The sequence below is a fragment of the Scyliorhinus canicula genome, chromosome 20, assembly GCF_902713615.1.
Source record: "Scyliorhinus canicula chromosome 20, sScyCan1.1, whole genome shotgun sequence".
Lineage (NCBI taxonomy): Eukaryota > Metazoa > Chordata > Chondrichthyes > Carcharhiniformes > Scyliorhinidae > Scyliorhinus > Scyliorhinus canicula.
In genome coordinates, this window is record NC_052165.1 from 49,243,880 (window position 1) to 49,261,518 (window position 17,639).

Here is a 17,639-nt window from a genome sequence, read left to right on the forward strand (position 1 = left end):
TAGCTCAACAATTCACAGAAGCTGCTGGAGAGATAGCCAGGTCATTCTAATTATTAATCATAGGGAGCCAAGTTCAACGCAGTCTGGCTTGGGGGTCTTCTGGGGAAAAAAATGCCTCCCCGCAGGAGGATGGAGGGGTAGACAGTGCTGTAGATCCACCCTGAAATAGTACTAATTACATGCTAATTAGATGTTTCCTCACCAATGCTGCAAACTCTCATGTGTTTAATGGAGAAGGACACCGGTGACCAGGATAGCAACAGAGTCACTGAAGTGGTTATCTGAGCTATTTTGAAGTCACTTTCATCACTTTCTGGTCAGAGGGGACTGAGAGTTTTGTCATTACTCGGGGTATCTTAAATTAGCATCTTAAATTCAGGATATAAGGAGGTTTGCAGACATTGTGTGAGTGGGTAAAAACCTGGCAGCTGGAGTATAACGTGGAAAAATGTTAAGTTGTTCACTTAAGTAGGGAAAATAAAAAAGCAGAATCTTGCTCAGCATAACATCAAAAAGAAAATTTTGAGAAACCCAATTTATTTCTTTATCGTCAAGTTTTACTTCATTTGAATTTTTGTTCAGCTTTCAAGTTGGGATACATTTCATTAAGACCTCTGTCTGGACATTGGTGAACGTTTTTCCAACAGTCTCTACTGAATTAACACTTTTGTTGGGTGCAATATTGATATTTCCAACGACGGTCCCTGTAATTGAAGATGATAAAAACAAGTGGTCATTATTAACCGGCCAGCAGTGCTTTGCAGTTATATTATGCCGCTCTCTATATTTCTTAATTCGGACACTGTGGTCTGGATTTGCAGGTAGTGCAGAGATGGTCTTGTGAGTAAAATGGTTCGGAGAGACCCTACATCAACATTTGCATTCCGAAATGTAGCTGCCAGACTCTCGGCTCCAATGACCCCAATGTGACCTTTATCAGCCTGCTGGAAGCAGCCCACATCACATTGAAATGATTTATGGGCCTTGGCCAGTGTGACCCCACTCTCTCTGCACTTCTGTTCACTAACTACCCCAGCAAAACAGCACCATTATAACATTTATTAAAACTTGTTATGGTGGTTACTGATGTGTTGGGTAAGCTGGGTCTGCGAGGACTGCGTTTACTGCAGTAGTGAGAGAGACAGGCTTCCAACATTTGAAGAAATGCAACTCGATTTTATTGAACATTTAACTATCATACATACTTTAACTGTGGGTTGACACTATGCTGAGTTGACTGGAGACCTGAGGCTAACCTGACCCGACTATCTTGCTACCACATGGCGTATGTTCTAGTGACTGCTCACGGGCTCTGACTGTCTCAGAGGCTGGATCCCAAGAGAGCGGGAAAACTAGTGCCCTCTGGCTTTATAATGGTCGTGTCCTGTCTGGTGATTGGCTGCTGTGTTCTGTGTGTTCACTGGTCATCCTGTGTGTCAATCACTGCCTGTCTGTGCACCATCATATATCCGTGTGTATATTATGACAGTTACCAGTGGGAATATTGTGAAGGTGAAAGGTCTCTACTTTGAAGCTGCAGTTTCTGTATTTTAATGGTACCATGTGAAATGTGCTGAGGCTTTAAAGAAAACTCCTCACAGCCAATTAATAGATTTTGATTCGGAGAATTCATTATTCCTTGAGAAGTAAAGGATGCAAGCTGAGAGAGTGCAACAATTGGTAACACCTGACCTATAGGTATCTGTGCCATGGGGTCTACAGACACTAAAAAAATTAAGAAAACATGTAGAGGAGATATCTTATTGAATTGTGAGAAAACCATGTTGAATCCAGACCAGACACCATCACCTACAACATCACAGACATGTACACTATTTCCTTTGCAGAGCTCTCTACAATCGTGTTACGGCCTAAATATTGGTATTTTTTTCCATAAATATTAAAACACGAGGCCAGAGTTTAGATTAATCGATGTGATCTTTTTGACTGGCCTGTTGGTACCACAGTATGATTTCCCCAAATCACTGTATAGTCAAACTCTTGAGACATCTGTCCTGGTATTGCTGATTCTTGCTGTTGTTAGTCAATCTAGTGCGCAAAAAAAGAGAATCTAAGTTCAAATTCAGCAAATTACTTACTCGCGATAGTCGTTATGGTAACTGGAAACCCCCACAAGGTATGCAGAGTCAGGAACCTTCCAACTGAAGTAGTCATCAAAGAGATTGAGATAGTCTGTCCAGAAGCAGTCTTTATTGCAGGTGTTTGGCACACGGCAACAGGAAAATTTCCACCTGAGAAAGATAAAGCATTAAAACCGTGAATGTGACAATCATTTCAGTCCAAAGATGTACAGGTTAGGTGGATTGGCCATGCTAAATTGTCCCAAATTAGTATCCAAAAGATTAGGTGGGGTTCAGGGGATAGGGTGCGGCGTGGGCCTAGAAAGGGTGCTCTTTTGGAGGGTCAGTGCAGAACCAATGGGCCGAATGGCCTCCTTCTGTACTGTAGGGATTCTGTGATTCTATGAAAGAGAAGCAACCACTTTTCGGTTCTTTGCCCTACCTGGAAAATTCTGAAGTAGCCTCAAACTGGTAACTTGAAACCACAGTTATATTGCAGTTCCTGTGATGATGTGCCTTGATGCTCTAAATATAATCATTTAGTGATGAGTTTGTAAATTGTATTTAATTTTAGATAACAGTACCTCATAAACAAAGTAGTGGGAAAGCAAAGTGATGTGCAGATTTATGCAGTTGAAACCAAAGTTCTGCTCAATACCAATCCAGGACAGAAAAAGACAAGGTGTGATTCAATACAGTTCATGAAAGGTTTTGGGAGGGTAGATGTGTAAGTGATTTTTCCCAGGTGTAGTAAATGTAGAATAGTCACTAATATATCCAAGAGGAGATTGAGGAGGCACTTGTTTATACAAAGAGTAAGTAGAATGTGGAACCATTCAAACAATTGAGGTAAGAAGTAGGCCCAGAAGGGAGACAGGCAGCATATAAAGCTTCTAGAGTTAATTGGAAAGGGGTGGGAGGGTGTTCGTATGGAACGTGGGGCAAAATAGCCTGATACTTTGCTGTAAATTTTGTATACTAGCATAAATCTGATTCATTGTCACCAGAATCTTAAAATGAGATTATTTTTCTTAAATATTATTTTTCTCAACCTCTCTATTATGCTCAATATTTTGCATACTTCAGTCTAGAGTTATACATAATCACTAAGTGATTACATTTGTAACATCAACACAACAGAAGCTGCAGAATAACTGGATTTTAAGGAGCTGGAAAAATGTTTTAACATGGATTTTGTTTGCATCAGCAAACGGAGAATATTATGCCTTATTATTTTGATATTATGCAGACACTAGTCTTAATACGAACAATGCTATTATTTTCCAAAATACCTTCTGTCCTCATAATAGTTGCTGTGACAAGCCTCAACACCAGTAATAATGGAGCCAAATGGGCAGGTGAAAACAAACTCCTCATCCATGTTGTTCACGTAGTTAGTCCATGCACAAGTTGGCAATTCGCTGAATGTTGCCTTACATTTGAAATCCCACAAGCGATCCTCATAGTAACTGTGATGTTGACTAGAACAGAAAACACAAAAAGCATTTTCAGGACAAGTGCAAGTGTTAGAATTTGGGCGTGTGTCTGTGAATTTACCAGCTGTCTTTATCCTAAAATGTGCGTTGAGATTGAACTGTTACCTCAGAGGATGATAGCCTCTGCTAGCTGTTACTAAATTGAGCTAAGGCAACATTAACCCAGCCAGCCAATGGGGTTTCCCATAGTGGGCAGCCCCACGCGGTCGGGAAATCCCTGGGCCTGGGTGCGCTGCCGATGCTTGCCACGAGCGGAGAATCCAGCCCCATGATTCCACAACACAGCCAACCTGTGCACAGGTCACACACCCTGCTCATCTCTACATCAAAAACAAGAGGTGAGCAAAGGTAATCTGGCCACTCCCTTTGTAGTTGCTGGATATTATAGGACAGCCCAAAGAGGAAATGCAAAAGTTAGAAATATTAAAAACTCTCTTTGTAATATATCCCTACACTCAGCTGATCCTAGGTCACTTACCTGCTAATTAAGCCAATTGTAGTCAATGTGGGACAGGTAAAAAGCAGCTTGTCATCATACTCATTCACCCAACGATTATCTGGAATAGAGTACAGTCATTATACACATTTGACTTTTTGATTCACTGGGCATTAGGTACAAGTGAAACATATTTCAGGACACTGACTTTCAGCACAAAGTGTGGAATACTAGTTCAGCACCCTCCAGGGGAGGTGTTTACCTTATGGGGCTCCAATCTAAGGTTCTGTTTGGGGCCTCTCTAAAACAATGATACTAAATAGAACCTATTAATTTGCATTGGCATCTGGGACTAGGATTCACTGGAAAGGTCTCCCACTCCAAACATTAATTTGTTTCTTCAAATATTGACCAAGCCATTTTAGGCACATTCTGTAAATGGTTCTGATCTGAGTGATGCATGTATAAGAGCATATAACGGAAGAGGGAAGGAAGGTGGAGAGAAAAGAAGGGAAGGAGTGGGCAGGAAAGGACAGATGGAAGGGTGGGAGGGGGAGAGAGAGAGAGATAGAGAGAGAAAAAGGTAGGGGAGGGGAGCGGAGGGGATAGGCGAGCAAGGGAAAGAGAGATGGAAGAATGGAGGGGGTATTTCCTGGCAGTTTGGGAGTTCCCACTAACCTTTAAACTCTCCTCACTCCTGCAGAAAGTGAATCTCATTCTCAGATAGTGATTGTAAGTTATGAATGAGCGAAAAGCACGGATATGATTCAAATCAGTTGATCAAGCCAAAACCAAGACACAGAGTTTATCTTTCTTGAACATGTTTATTGGCTTGTTCATTCTCACATCTCTCCTGTGACACAGACCAATGTCCCAGCTATCACCCATTTATACTCTATGATTAGAACAAAAAAAATCAATCAATTGAACACAAATGACATGGTATGACAGCCCCTGGTGGCATACTGTAACAGAACATGAAATAGTACCTTAATAAATTTAAGGTGTACAAAATTATGAGTGGAAGAGATAGGGTGGACAGGATAAAGTTGTTTTTCTTGGTGGAGAATTCTAGAACCAGGGGACATAGATTCAAGATAAGTGGCAGAAGATGTAGCGGGACATGGGGAAGAACCATTTTACGCAGAGGGTAGTGGGAGTCTAGAATTCACTGCCCAAGTTAGTGGTGGAGGAAGAGATGCTAAACTATTTTAAAAAGGTGCTTGAATCTGTACCTTAAGGAAACTTCCGGTTGCGGCTATGCGGAGCTAAGCCGCACGTTCGGCAGCTCCCGCTTTAATAGGACTTGTGGGCTCTTTTAAGGGCCGCAAACGGTGCTGATTCGACGATTCCTGGTGGATAAAGGGGTCTGGAACAAAACCCCCCGGGATTTATGGTGCGGGCTCGGAGAAAAACGGCAGCAGATCCCCTGGAAAAGCGGGGGAAGGTGGACAAAATGGCGGCCGATGGAGTCCCTGAGGAGTGGAGGCAGTGGGCAGAGGAGCAGCAGGTGGCCCTTCTGCGCTATTTCACGGAGCTGAAAGGGGAGTTGTTGGAATCCCTGAAGGTAACGACTAGTAAGCTGCTGGAGACCCAGACAACTCAGGGTGCAGCGATACTGGAGTTGCAGCAGCAGGCCTCTGAGCGCGAGGATGAGGTTTCGGCCCTCGTGGGGAAGGTGGAGATACACGAGGCGCTTCATAAAAAGTGGCAAGATCGGTTCGAGGAGATGGAGTTTCGGTCACGGAGGAAGAACTTGCGGATCCTGGGCCTCGCGGAGGGGCTGGAGGGGTCGGACCATTCCGGCCTATGTGGCCGCGATGCTGAACTCGCTGGTGGGGGCAGGATCCTTCGATCTGCCCCTGGAGCTGGAGGGGACCCATAGAATGCTGGCCAGGCGGCCTAAGGCGAATGAACCCCCGCGGGCGGTGCTGGTGCGGTTCCATCGGTTGAGTGACCGGGAGTGTGTTCTCCGATGGGCCAAGAAGGTGAGGAGTAGCAAGTGGGAGAATTCGGTAGTGCGTATCTACCAGGACTGGAGTGCGGAGGTGGCCAAGCGGAGAGCCGGGTTTAACCGGATGAAGGCGGTGCTCCACGGAAAGCAGGTGAAGTTCGGCATGTTGCCGCCTGCGCGCCTGTGGGTCACCTACAAGGACCGGCATTACTACTTTAAGTTCCCGGAGGAAGCGTGGGCCTTTGTGCAAGCTGAAAAGCTGGACTCGAACTAGAGATTGGGGGCTGTGGGAGTTTTTCTATTTCTGTATCACTGTTTATGCTGTAGCTGGTTATTCTGTTTGTTTCTGTTTTTTCTCTCGCTTTCGGATGATGTTGGTTATGAATTTTTAAGGGGGGTATTGGGGTTTGTGGTTGATCTGTGTCTTTGTTTGTATGGAGTTGGTGGATGGGTTGGGACTGCTGTTTGGGAGCTGCGTTGGTGGGGTGGGGCAGTGTGAAAGCGCGGGCTTTTCTCTGGTTTCCCGCGCTGCGGGACAAGGAGGTGGAGCTGGTGGTGAGGGGCGTGGTTATCAGATCCGTTTTCCCACGCTGAAGCGGTGCCAAGGAGCTGATGCAGGGGAGGAGGGGGGGATCTCATATCGGGAGGGGTCGGAGTTAAGACGGGAGCTGCCGGGGTCAGCAGAAGTCAGCTGGCTCACGGGAGTACAGTGGAGGGAGCGTCGCAGCTAGGAGGGGTCCTAGCCTGGGGGGGGAGGGGTATACCGGGTTGCTGCTGGATTGGCCAGGGAGGAGTTCGGGGGGGTCGGGATGAGGTTCAATCGCCGTGGGAATCGGGCCGAATGGGTGCTGGCCAGGGGCGAGCAGTCGATGGGCTATGGCTAGTCGAGGGGGAGGGGGGCGGGGTGCCCCCTGATCCGGCTGATTACGTGGAACGTGAGGGGGTTGAATGGGCTGGTTAAGCGGGCCTGGGTGTTTTCGCATCTGAAGGGGCTGAAGGTGGACGTGGCCATGCTCCAGGAGACCCACCTGAAGGGGGCGGACCAGGTCCGTCTGAGAAAGAGGTGGGTGGGGCAGGTTTTCCATTCAGGGCTTGACTCGAAGAACCGGAGGGTGGCAATTCTGGTGGGGAAGAGGGTGGCGTTTGAGGCATCTGAGGTTGTGGCTGATAGTGGCGGCAGATATGTGATGGTGAGCGGTAAGCTGCAGGTGGAGAGGGTGGTGTTGGTAAATGTGTACACCCCAAATTGGGATGATGCTGGTTTCATGAGGCGTATGTTGGGCCGCATTCCTGGCCTGGAGGTGGAGGGCTTGATCATGGAGGGGGGACTTCACTACGGTGCTGGATCCCCTACTGGATCGTTCTAGTTCAAGGACAGGCAGGAGGCTGGTGGCGGCCAAGGTGTTGAGGGGGTTTATGGACCAGATGGGAGGAATGGATCCCTGGAAGTTCGGGAGGCCGAGGGCTCGGGAGTACTCTTTTTTCTCCCATGTGCACAGGGTTTATTCCCGCATTGATTTCTTTGTTCTGAGTAGGGGACTGGTCCCGAGGGTGGAGGAGGCCGAGTATTCGGCTATTGTGATTTCGGACCATGCTCCGCATTGGGTGGATCTGGAGATGGGGGAGGTGCGGGATCAGCGCCCGCTTTGGCGTCTGGACGTGGGGTTGTTGGCTGATGAGGAGGTGTGTAGGAGGTTTCGGGGATGTATCAAGAGGTACCTCGAGGTCAATGATACTGGGGAGGTCCAGGTGGGGATGGTGTGGGAGGCTCTGAAGGCAGTGATTAGGGGGGAGCTGATCTCCACCCGAGCCCATAGGGAGAGGGGGGAGAGGAGGGGACTGGTAGGGGAGCTGTTGAGTGTGGATAGGAGGTATGCGGAGGCCCTGGAGGAGGGATTGCTGGGGGAGCGGCGTAGCTTGCAGGCCAAGTTTGATTTGTTGACCACCAGAAAGGCGGAGACACAGTGGAGGAAGGCGCAGGAAGCGGTCTATGAATATGGAGAGAAGGCGAGCAGGATGCTGGCGCACTAGCTGCGTAAGCGGGACGCGGCTAGAGAGATTGGTGGAGTGAAGGATAGAGATGGGAATGTGGTGCGGCAGGGGGCAGATGTCAACGAGGTCTTTAGGGACTTTTACAGGGAACTGTACCGGTTGGAGCCGCCGGCGGTGGGAGGGGGAATGGAGAGCTTTTTGGATAGGCTGCGATTTCCAAGGGTGCAGGAGGAGCAGGTGGAGGGACTGGGGGGCGCCGATCGAGTTGGAGGAGCTGGTCAGTGGGATTGGCCACATGCAGTCGGGGAAGGCGCCGGGACCGGATGGGTTCCCGGTTGAATTTTATAAGAGGTACGCGGACCTGCTGGGCCCCCTGTTGGTTAGGACCTTCAACGAGGCATGGGAGGGGGGTGTTCTGCCCCCGACGATGTCTTGGGCGCTGATTTCCCTGATCCTGAAGCCTGATAAGGACCCCTTGCAGTGCGGATCATACAGGCCAATTTCACTGCTGAATGTGGACGCCAAGTTGCTGGCGAAGATCTTGGCCACTAGAATAGAGGGCTGGGTGCCGGTGGTGGTACATGAAGATCAGACGGGTTTTGTGAAGGGGAGGCAGCTGAACACTAACGTGCGAAGGCTGCTAAATGTGATAATGATGCCGGCGGCAGGAGAGGCGGAGATTGTGGTGGTGGTGGCATTGGATGCGGAGAAGGCCTTTGACAGGGTTGAGTGTGGGTACTTGTGGGAGGTGTTGGAAAGGTTCGGGTTTGGGGTGGGGTTTATTAAATGGGTGAGGTTGCTGTACGAGGCCCCGATGGCGAGTGTAGCGACAAATGGGAGGAGGTCTGAATACTTCAGGCTCCACCGTGGGACGAGGCAGGGGTGCCCCCTGTCCCCCTTGCTTTTTGCGTTGGCAATTGAGCCTCTTGCCATGGCTCTCAGGGAGTCGGGGAGGTGGAGGGGTTTGGTGCGAGGTGGGGAGGAGCACCGAGTGACGCTGTATGCGGATGACTTGCTGTTGTATGTAGCAGACCCGGTGGGGGGAATGCCGGAGGTGATGGAGACTCTTGCTGAGTTTTGGAGTTTCTCGGGCTATAAATTGAACCTGGGCAAGAGTGAGCTGTTTGTTGTACACCCGGGAGATCAGGAGGAGGGGATTGGTAGGCTCCCACTAAAGAGGGCAGTGAGGAGTTTTAGGTACCTGGGGGTTCAGGTGGCTAGGAGCTGGGGGACTCTGCACAAGCTCAATTTTACTAGGTTGGTGGAGCAGATGGAGGAGGAATTTAAAAGGTGGGACATGCTGCCGTTGTCATTGGCGGGTAGAGTACAGTCCGTTAAAATGTCGGTGCTCCCGAGGTTTTTGTTTTTGCTTCAGTGCCTCCCCATTTTTATTCCGAGGGCCTTTTTTAGGAGGGTGAACAGCAGCATTCTGGGATTTGTTTGGGCGCACGGGACTCCGAGGGTAAGGAGGGTCTTTTTGGAGCGGGGCAGGGATAGAGGGGGGCTAGCGCTGCCCAACCTCTCTGGGTACTATTGGGCGGCTAACGTCTCAATGGTACGTAAGTGGGTAATGATGGGGAGAGGGCAGCATGGAAACGGATGGAGATGGCGTCCTGTGGAGGCACGAGCCTGAAGGCACTGGTAACGGCGCCGCTGCCGCTCCCTCCAACGAGGTACACTACGAGCCCGGAGGCGGCGGCTACCCTCAAAATTTGGGGACAGTGGAGGCGACACAGGGGGGAAGTGGGGGTCTCGGTGGAGGCCCCGCTGCGGGGGAACCACCAGTTTGTCCCAGGCAATATGGATGGCGGCTTCCTGGGGTGGCACAGGGCGGGCATTAGGAAGTTGGGAGACCTGTTCATTGACGGGAGGTTTGCGAGCCTTGGTGATTTGGAGGAGAAGTTTGAGCTCCCCCCGGGAATATGTTCAGGTACCTTCAGGTCAAGGCGTTTGCTAGGCGGCAGGTGGAGGGGTTCCCTTCGCTGCCACTCGCGGGGGGTAAGGGATAGGGTACTTTCGGGGGTGTGGGTCGGGGGGTGGGAAGGTGTCTGACATCTACCAGGTGATGCGGGAGGTGGAGGAGGCGTCGGTAGAGGAGCTGAAGGCTAAGTGGGAGGTGGAGCTGGGGGAGCAGATTGAGGAGGGGACATGGGTGGACGCCCTGGAGAGGGTGAACTCCTCCTCTTCATGTGCGAGGCTTGGCCTCATCCACTTTAAGGTGCTGCACCGGGCCCACATGTCCGGGTCTAGGATGAGTAGGTTCTTTGGGGGCGAAGACAGGTGTGTCAGGTGTTCGGGGAGCCCAGCGAACCATGCCCATATGTTCTGGGAATGCCCGGCACTGGAGGAGTTCTGGAAGGGGTGGCGAGGATGGTGTCGAGGGTGGTAGGATCCAGGGTCAAGCCAGGCTGGGGACTCGTGATATTTGGGGTTGGGGTGGAGGCGAAAGAGGCCAATGTCTTGGCCTTTGCGTCCCTAGTAGCCCGGCGGAGAATCTTGCTGCAGTGGAAAGATGCGAGACCTCCGAGCATGGAGACCTGGATCAATGACATGGCGGGATTCATTAAGCTGGAGAGGGTCAAGTTCGCCCTGAGGCAGTCGGTACAAGGGTTCTTTAGGAGGTGGCAGCCTTTCCTCGACTTTCTGGCTGAACGATAAGCAACTAGGTCAGCAGCAGCAGCAACCCGGGGGGGGGGGGGGGTTTAGGGGGATAGTGTTTAAGTTAATTTGTTCATTGTTAATTTATTTTGTTGTTTATTGGGCTTGGTGGAGGTGGGGGGGGGGGGTCTGTTATATGCGTTGTTACGGGTGCCGGGGGGTGTTTATTATTGTTATTGCTATTATTGTTCTGTTGATATTTATTTTTCAAAAATTCCAATAAAAATTATTTACAAAAAAAAAGAATCTGTACCTGAAGTGCTTTAAGCTACAGGGCTATGGACCGGGAGCAGGAAGGTGGGATTAGAAAGGGCACGTGGATGTCCTTGGGCTGGCATGGAGAAAATGGGCAGAATGGCCTCCTTCTGTGCTGTAACGTTTCTATGGTTCTTTTACATATCATTCCCAGGATGGTGCCCCTCAGTATTCTCAATGCCTACTGGTTGCAAAGGACCTGAAAAGTGTTGGCGGACACCACATGCTTCCTCTCCAAGGCCACCCATCCACAAATATTGCCGTGGTAAAAGTAGTCGGACGACTCTTTATCTGGACCTGATAATGGCCAACTTTGCCAGGCATAGGAGCAGGCTTATGAGGAGGACCTCCTCCCTGCTTCCCCTCTCCACACTGCGTGACCAAAGATGAGGAACGTGGGGCTGAAGTGCAACCAAAGGTCGAGGAGCAAATAACTAAAAATATCATTTGTGGTGATATGCATCACTGTAAATACACAAGGGGTTAATGTAAGTACACGTTTACTAGCTAGACACTAGAGGGAGCACCACAGACATGACACACAGACACTCAACCAATAGGTCAGTAAGATAGGACACGACCAATGGGCATTCACGATACACACAGAGGTGACACTACCACAGGAGGGCATTACACAAACCCATATATAAAGGACACAACAAACATGATCTTCTTCTTTCCAGTAGAGACAGTCAGTGAGTAGAGACACAGGGTTGATTCAATATCACACCCACCACGTGGATTGTAGCAGACTGGTTTGTCAGTCTGAGTAGCTATAGAAGGATTTACAGTAGTGGTGAAACCGAGTAGAATTGTAAATAGCTCAATAAACGTGTTGAAGTTATCTCCACGTCTGAACCTTCCTTTGTCAGAGTGCACATCAAGGAAGCCGCTTATGCTACGCCAAGACCATAACAAGACACCATTGGCAGAGGCTTGTCATTCAGCTGGTCCCGCAGCTACTGTTCCATGACATTGGGTAGAGCACACGGATAAATAATTTAAAATGTAAAGCAAAGTAGGGAAATTATCTGTACTATTATTGTTATCACGGTAATTTTCCACTGGATATTTTTCAGTTGTATTTTAGAAAGGTGCTGGGCGGGTTTCTCTGTTTGCCGATGCCAAAATTGCAAAACGCAATTGGCAGAGAATAGGTTTGGATGCTAAAATCGTGGCGAACGCCGAATTGATGCCAAATTGCAAGTCTCCGTCACCTCGAACGTGCCGTCAATGTGTACCAGAATGCACGTACAGTGGACATCGTTTGCATACCATTAACGGGCCCGACCCGGTATTCTCCAAGGCCTCTGTAATACTCGGCTTCTGATGGGCTGAGTTCCCAATGGCGCGGTTCACTTGTGCTTTTAAAATTGTGAAACCGGTGCTGTGGCTGCTGAGGGAGAGAGAGGGGGTACGGAAAGTGTCCAACATCACCATAGTTTGCTGACAGTTGTGCCACTGGCCGGAAGGCTTCTGCCAGGGCCTGGGGGAGTATTGGGGGGGGGGGGGTCAGGAGGTGGGTTGTGGGGTCGGAGTGGACGGGCACGGAACACCATTGCCACAGCCGAAAAGGCAGCCATGTAGCTGGGCATGCCGCTGACAGCCCACTGTGAACTTAGGGCCACGGATCCTATAGGTGTCCCCACCATGCCACCCCCTTGGGTGCCCTTTGGGCCCATCCAACCCATCAGCTGTATGGGCGCACTCCAGCATAACCAGTGCCATCTTGTAGACTGGGATGAATGTGTGTGAGGATTGTAATGTGCGCATGGAACTACAGCTTGTCAGCCTCCCAAGTGTCAATCACGGTCCCGGCGAATCCCGCACCGTGTCTCATTGGAATCGAATCGATTTTGTTCCACGCGCCACTGGTGCTAGCCCCTTAACAATCGCAGAATCGGTCCAGGTCTGGTGCCAGTTTTGCTGTGGTGGAACTGAGGGCTTAAAGTGGGTCGGTGCAGACTTGATGGGCCGAATGGCCTCCTTCTGCATTGTATGTTCTATGTTTACTATCTTACGCATTTTAAAGTGTGTTCACATCTACATGTTCAAAACATTAAATCAGAATAAAAATGTTTACTGATAATTCTGAAAAATAGTTCCAGTGAATAGAATGCCAGCCTGCTGTGTTTATCTACAACATTCATATTCTAATTTGAACATTAAGATGTATGGAACTTACGAGGACGTCGGATCTTATTGGGTGTTCTTGCTACAAGAGATAAAATTATTGAGTAAATATTAGTGAGGTGGAATCAGTTGAAAATCTCTTAAACAAGATTGAATAAGAATAAACTATGATTAACAACACCTGCACTCTGAGCTATCTCTCTCTACCTCTGGTCCAGTCACTACACACACGAAGAGGCAGAAACTCGGCTCGAGTCTGTCTTTTATATCCATCTCTACTGCTGCTATCTCGTGATTACTTAGCTGTTTTGTCTATACATTAACCCCTTGTATTCATACAGATATGCAAATCACTACAGAGAAAGGCTATAAAACACTCCCAGAGTTTCTTCGCCTGATCACGATCCCGTGGCTCCCCCAGGGGAGTGTTGAGATTCTCCACTTAACCCACAATCGTGACTTAGGCATGTAAAGAATCATCATCTGTGTGAAGGATAATGCTCTGTCACAGTGGATAGAAGCCAGCCTGCTGTGTTTATCCACTAAGGGACAATATTCATAACCTAATTTGAACATTAAGATTTATGGGACTTACCAGGATCTCGGATCTTACTGGGTGTTCTTGCTACAAGAGATAAAATTATTGAGTAAATATTAGTGAGGTGGAATCAGTTGCAAATCTCTTAATCCTTTCACAAGTATCAGAGATTGAAAACTTACAAATCTTGCCTCATAAGGTTTTGTCTCAAGCCTGGCAAACTGATAGCTGCAGAATGCTGCTGGGGTTATTTTATATATCAACATTTTATTGTCTGTCCTCAGTACTGGGGCAGCTGTCACCTCAATACAGTGTGTTTGCTGTACAAGTGGCAACTTGCAATCTTCAACAGTGAGTTGACGTTTCACTGAAACACGCTCCTGCTAGAAGCACTCACATCCCTCCCAGTCTGCGTAACCTCACTATTATCCTCTTCAATTAATATTAAAGGGATGAAATCTCAGACTATTGGGTCCTTTTCGCATAAAGCAAGCATTGATTTACATCCTTTTTTTGTAATTTAATGACAAGAAGGTCATTTGTCAAGTCAAATGGCTGAAATAAATGTTTTTAATAATCTTTATAGTCACAAGTATTAACACTGCAATGAGGTTACTGTAAAAAAAAAACCCGAGTCGCCACATTCCGGCACCTGTTTCGCGTACACAGGGAGAATTCAGAATGTCCAAATTACCTAACAGCACGTCTTTCGGCACTTGTGGGAGGAAACCGGAGCACCCGGAGGAAACCCACACAAACACAGGGAGAACGTGCAGACTCCACACAGACAGTGACCCAAGCCAGGAATCAAACCTGGGACCCTGGAGCTGTGAAGCAACAGTGCTAAATACGGTAAATAACTGTGGAGCACAGGCAGCAACATATGGAAGAGGCACTTCCACCTTGGCCCGAGTGATTTACACCGGAGAACTTGTGGGACCCGGGTTATGACCCATCCATAACTGAGAAAACTCTCTTGTCTCAATTGACTTCAAATGTTATCTGTAAGGTTAGCTCGGGGAGTCTCAATCCAGTTCCCATGAGCTGCTCACCCACAAACCAACAATTACAAACAAGTCTTTACAAACCTGTACAGACATTTATTGCCACTAAAGTAGTAATTTAATTGAAAGGAGCTACAGATTGTTTGATCAGGTTATGAAAATGTTACGCTGAGGTTAGTGAAACAGGTTTTCCATTTACCTGGAGGCCCTCCATGGATTCCAGCAATGATAATAAGAAGAAGACCAAGTGTCCTCATTGTTTCTGATCAAAGGACTGACTCTGGAAGCAGAACAGAGGACAAGGAGCTCCTGTCCCCAGCTTTTATAGCCAAAGAAATATCCCGATCAGCTGCCTAAATAAACACACTAATCGGCTATGTGAATATGGGGTTCTCAATTCCATTAACTACAGGTGCTGGTTGTGGTGATATGCATCACAGTAAATGCACAAGGGGTTAATGTAAGTACACGTAGACTAGACAGACACTAGAGGGAGCACCACAGACATGACACACAGACATTCAATCAATAGGCCAGTAAGATAGGACACGACCAATGGGCAATCACGATACACACAGAGGGGACACTACCACAGGAAAGCATTACACCAACCCATATAAAAGGTCACAGCACACATGCTTAGTCTCTTTCCAGTGGAGACACTTAGTGAGTACACAGGGTTGATTTGAAACACATCACACCCACCACGTGGATTGTAGCAGACTGGTTCGTCAGTCTGAGTAGCTGTAGCAGGATTAACAGGAGAATCGAATCCAAGCAGGAGAATCCTTAACAGTTTAATAAATGTGTTAAAGCTATCTCCAAGTCTGAACCTTCCTTTGTCAGAGTGCACGTCAAGGAAGCAGCTTATGCTACGTCAAGAGCATTACAAAACACTGGTGAGAAAATCAACATAAGCAGAATTGTTTAAAAATATCTCTAGAGAAATTTAGAACAGCAGGTGCTTTTCTGAGGGAACATGAATTCATACCCAAGTCTGATCCAGCCAGTAACAGGTAAATTGTCCACAATCACTCATTTCACCAACCGTACATCCCAGCAACAGGCATTAATTCTCCCTCCCATGGATAGTTTGCGTTATTTTCCCTGGGAGTTCAAGTCAATTTTATGATCATTGCGATGGAAGATGCCAACGTTGGCAAATGTCTCACTTTCAACTTTTTAACTGCCAATCTCAGCAGCAAGCATGCCTACATTAGACCAAAGTTACACACTATCTTTTCCTCTATAATGTCCTGTTACAGTTCACGCTTGGTCCATATACATTTTCTCACACCCAGTGCAAATGTTTACTTCCACAGGTAAATCCACACTGTCTGTGAATTGAAATATTGGGCTGAACTTTCCATTTCGTAATCCCTACAACGTGAATCGTCATCATGTGGCAAATTGCCCCAAATTGAAAACTCAGAGTTTGCGCCCGGCGCCGATTCCGATGCCATGCTCCCATCCCTCGCTGGCAGTGATATTGTTGTTTGCACCTCGCGCTGGCAGATCCATGCAAAACCGTCATTGGCCTGGATTTCTATATCATTAGTAGCTTGGACACGCCATGCTCCACCCCTCCGCCATGCTCCGCCCCTCCGCCACACTCCGCCCCTCCGCCACGCTCCGCCCCTCCGCCACGCTCCGCCCCTCCGCCACGCTCCGCCCCTCCACCACGCTCCGCCACGCTCCGCCACGCTCCGCCCCTCTGCCACGCTCCGCCCCTCCGCCACGCTCCGCCCCTCCGCCACGCTCCGCCCCTCCGCCACGCTCCTCCCCTCCGCCACGCTCCTCCCCTCCACCACGCTCCGCCCCTCCGCCATGCTCCGCCCCTCCGCCATGCTCCACCCCTCCACAAAGCCGCAAGCCTCAGCCCTCCGCGATGCTCCACCCCTCCGCGATGCCGCAACCGTCTGTGATGCCCCACCCCTCCGCGATGCCGCAACCCTCTGTGATGCCCCACCCCTCCGCGATGCCGCAACCCTCCGCGATGCTCCACCACTCCGCGATGCTCCACCCCTCCGCGATGCTCCACCACTCCGCGATGCTCCACCCCTCCGCGATGCTCCACCCCTCCGCGATGCTCCACCACTCCGCGATGCTCCACCCCTCCGCGATGCTCCACCCCTCCGCGATGCTCCAACCCTCCACAAAGCTGCAAGCCTCAGCCCTCCACAATGCTCCACCCCTCCGCGATGCTCCACCCCTCGCGATGTTCGCAATGTTCCACTCCTTCACGATGCCCCACCCCTCCGTGATGCCCCACCCACCGCGATGCTCCACCACTCCGCGATGCTCCACCCCTCCGCGATGCTCCACCACTCCGCGATGCTCCACCCCTCTGCAGAGCTCCACCACTCCGCGATGCTCCACCACTCCGCGATGCTCTACCACTCCGCGATGCTCCACCCCTCTGCAGAGCTCCACCACTCCACGATGCTCCACCACTCCGCGATGCTCCACCACTCCGCGATGCTCCACCCCTCTGCAGAGCTCCACCACTCCGCGATGCTCCACCACTCGATGATGCTCCACCCCTCTGCAGAGCTCCACCCCCTCTAAGGCCGAGGTCTCGCGGGCACGAATTAGTGTAAGTATTTACAAGCGAGACCTTGTCTCCGTGGCTGCAGAGAGAGAGCGGGAGGCGAATAAAACTGTGAAAAACCATTGGAAATTGTCAGGCTTGCTGGGGGGGGGGGGGGGGGGGGGGGGGGTGGCTGCCCGGGACGGGGTAGAAGCGGGGACTGTTGGTGCCGAGTCTGTGGGCAGCATGGTACACAAGTGGATAGCACTGTGGCTTCACAGCGCCAGGGTCCCAGGTTCGATTCCCCGCTGCCTTTGCGGAGTCTGCACGTTCTCCCTGTGTCTGCGTGGGTTTCCTCCGGCTGCTCTGGTTTCCTCCCACAGTCCAAAGTCGTGCAGGTTAGGTGGATTGGCCATGCTAAATTGACCTTAATGTCCAAATAGGTTAGGAGGGGTTATTGGGTTACAGGGATAGGGTGGAAGTGAGGTCTTAAGTGGGTCGGTGCAGACTTGATGGGCTGAATGGCCTCCTTCTGCACTGTATGTTCTACGCTCTATGACTC

The 17,639-nt window shown here is 49.6% G+C and overlaps 1 protein-coding gene across 6 annotated transcripts in view; it reads right to left on the reverse strand.

The window, feature by feature from the left end:
• Positions 1-517: 517 nt before the first annotated feature.
• Positions 518-17,639, reverse strand: part of LOC119955041 (hemagglutinin/amebocyte aggregation factor-like) — a 37,245-nt gene continuing 20,123 nt past the window's right edge. For 3 of the 6 annotated variants that reach the window (XM_038780863.1, XM_038780864.1, XM_038780868.1), the window contains 6 exons: positions 13,601-13,630; positions 13,058-13,087; positions 4,056-4,134; positions 3,374-3,562; positions 2,100-2,252; positions 518-704 (listed from right to left, as the gene is read on the reverse strand). In XM_038780863.1, the coding sequence (XP_038636791.1) occupies positions 659-704; positions 2,100-2,252; positions 3,374-3,562; positions 4,056-4,134; positions 13,058-13,087; positions 13,601-13,630 (527 nt within the window). In that variant the 3' untranslated portion in view covers positions 518-658. Of the gene's footprint in view, positions 705-2,099; positions 2,253-3,373; positions 3,563-4,055; positions 4,135-13,057; positions 13,088-13,600; positions 13,631-14,746; positions 14,832-17,639 lie in introns of those variants that run through there. The other 3 variants (XM_038780865.1, XM_038780867.1, XM_038780866.1) reach the window with 2 other exon arrangements.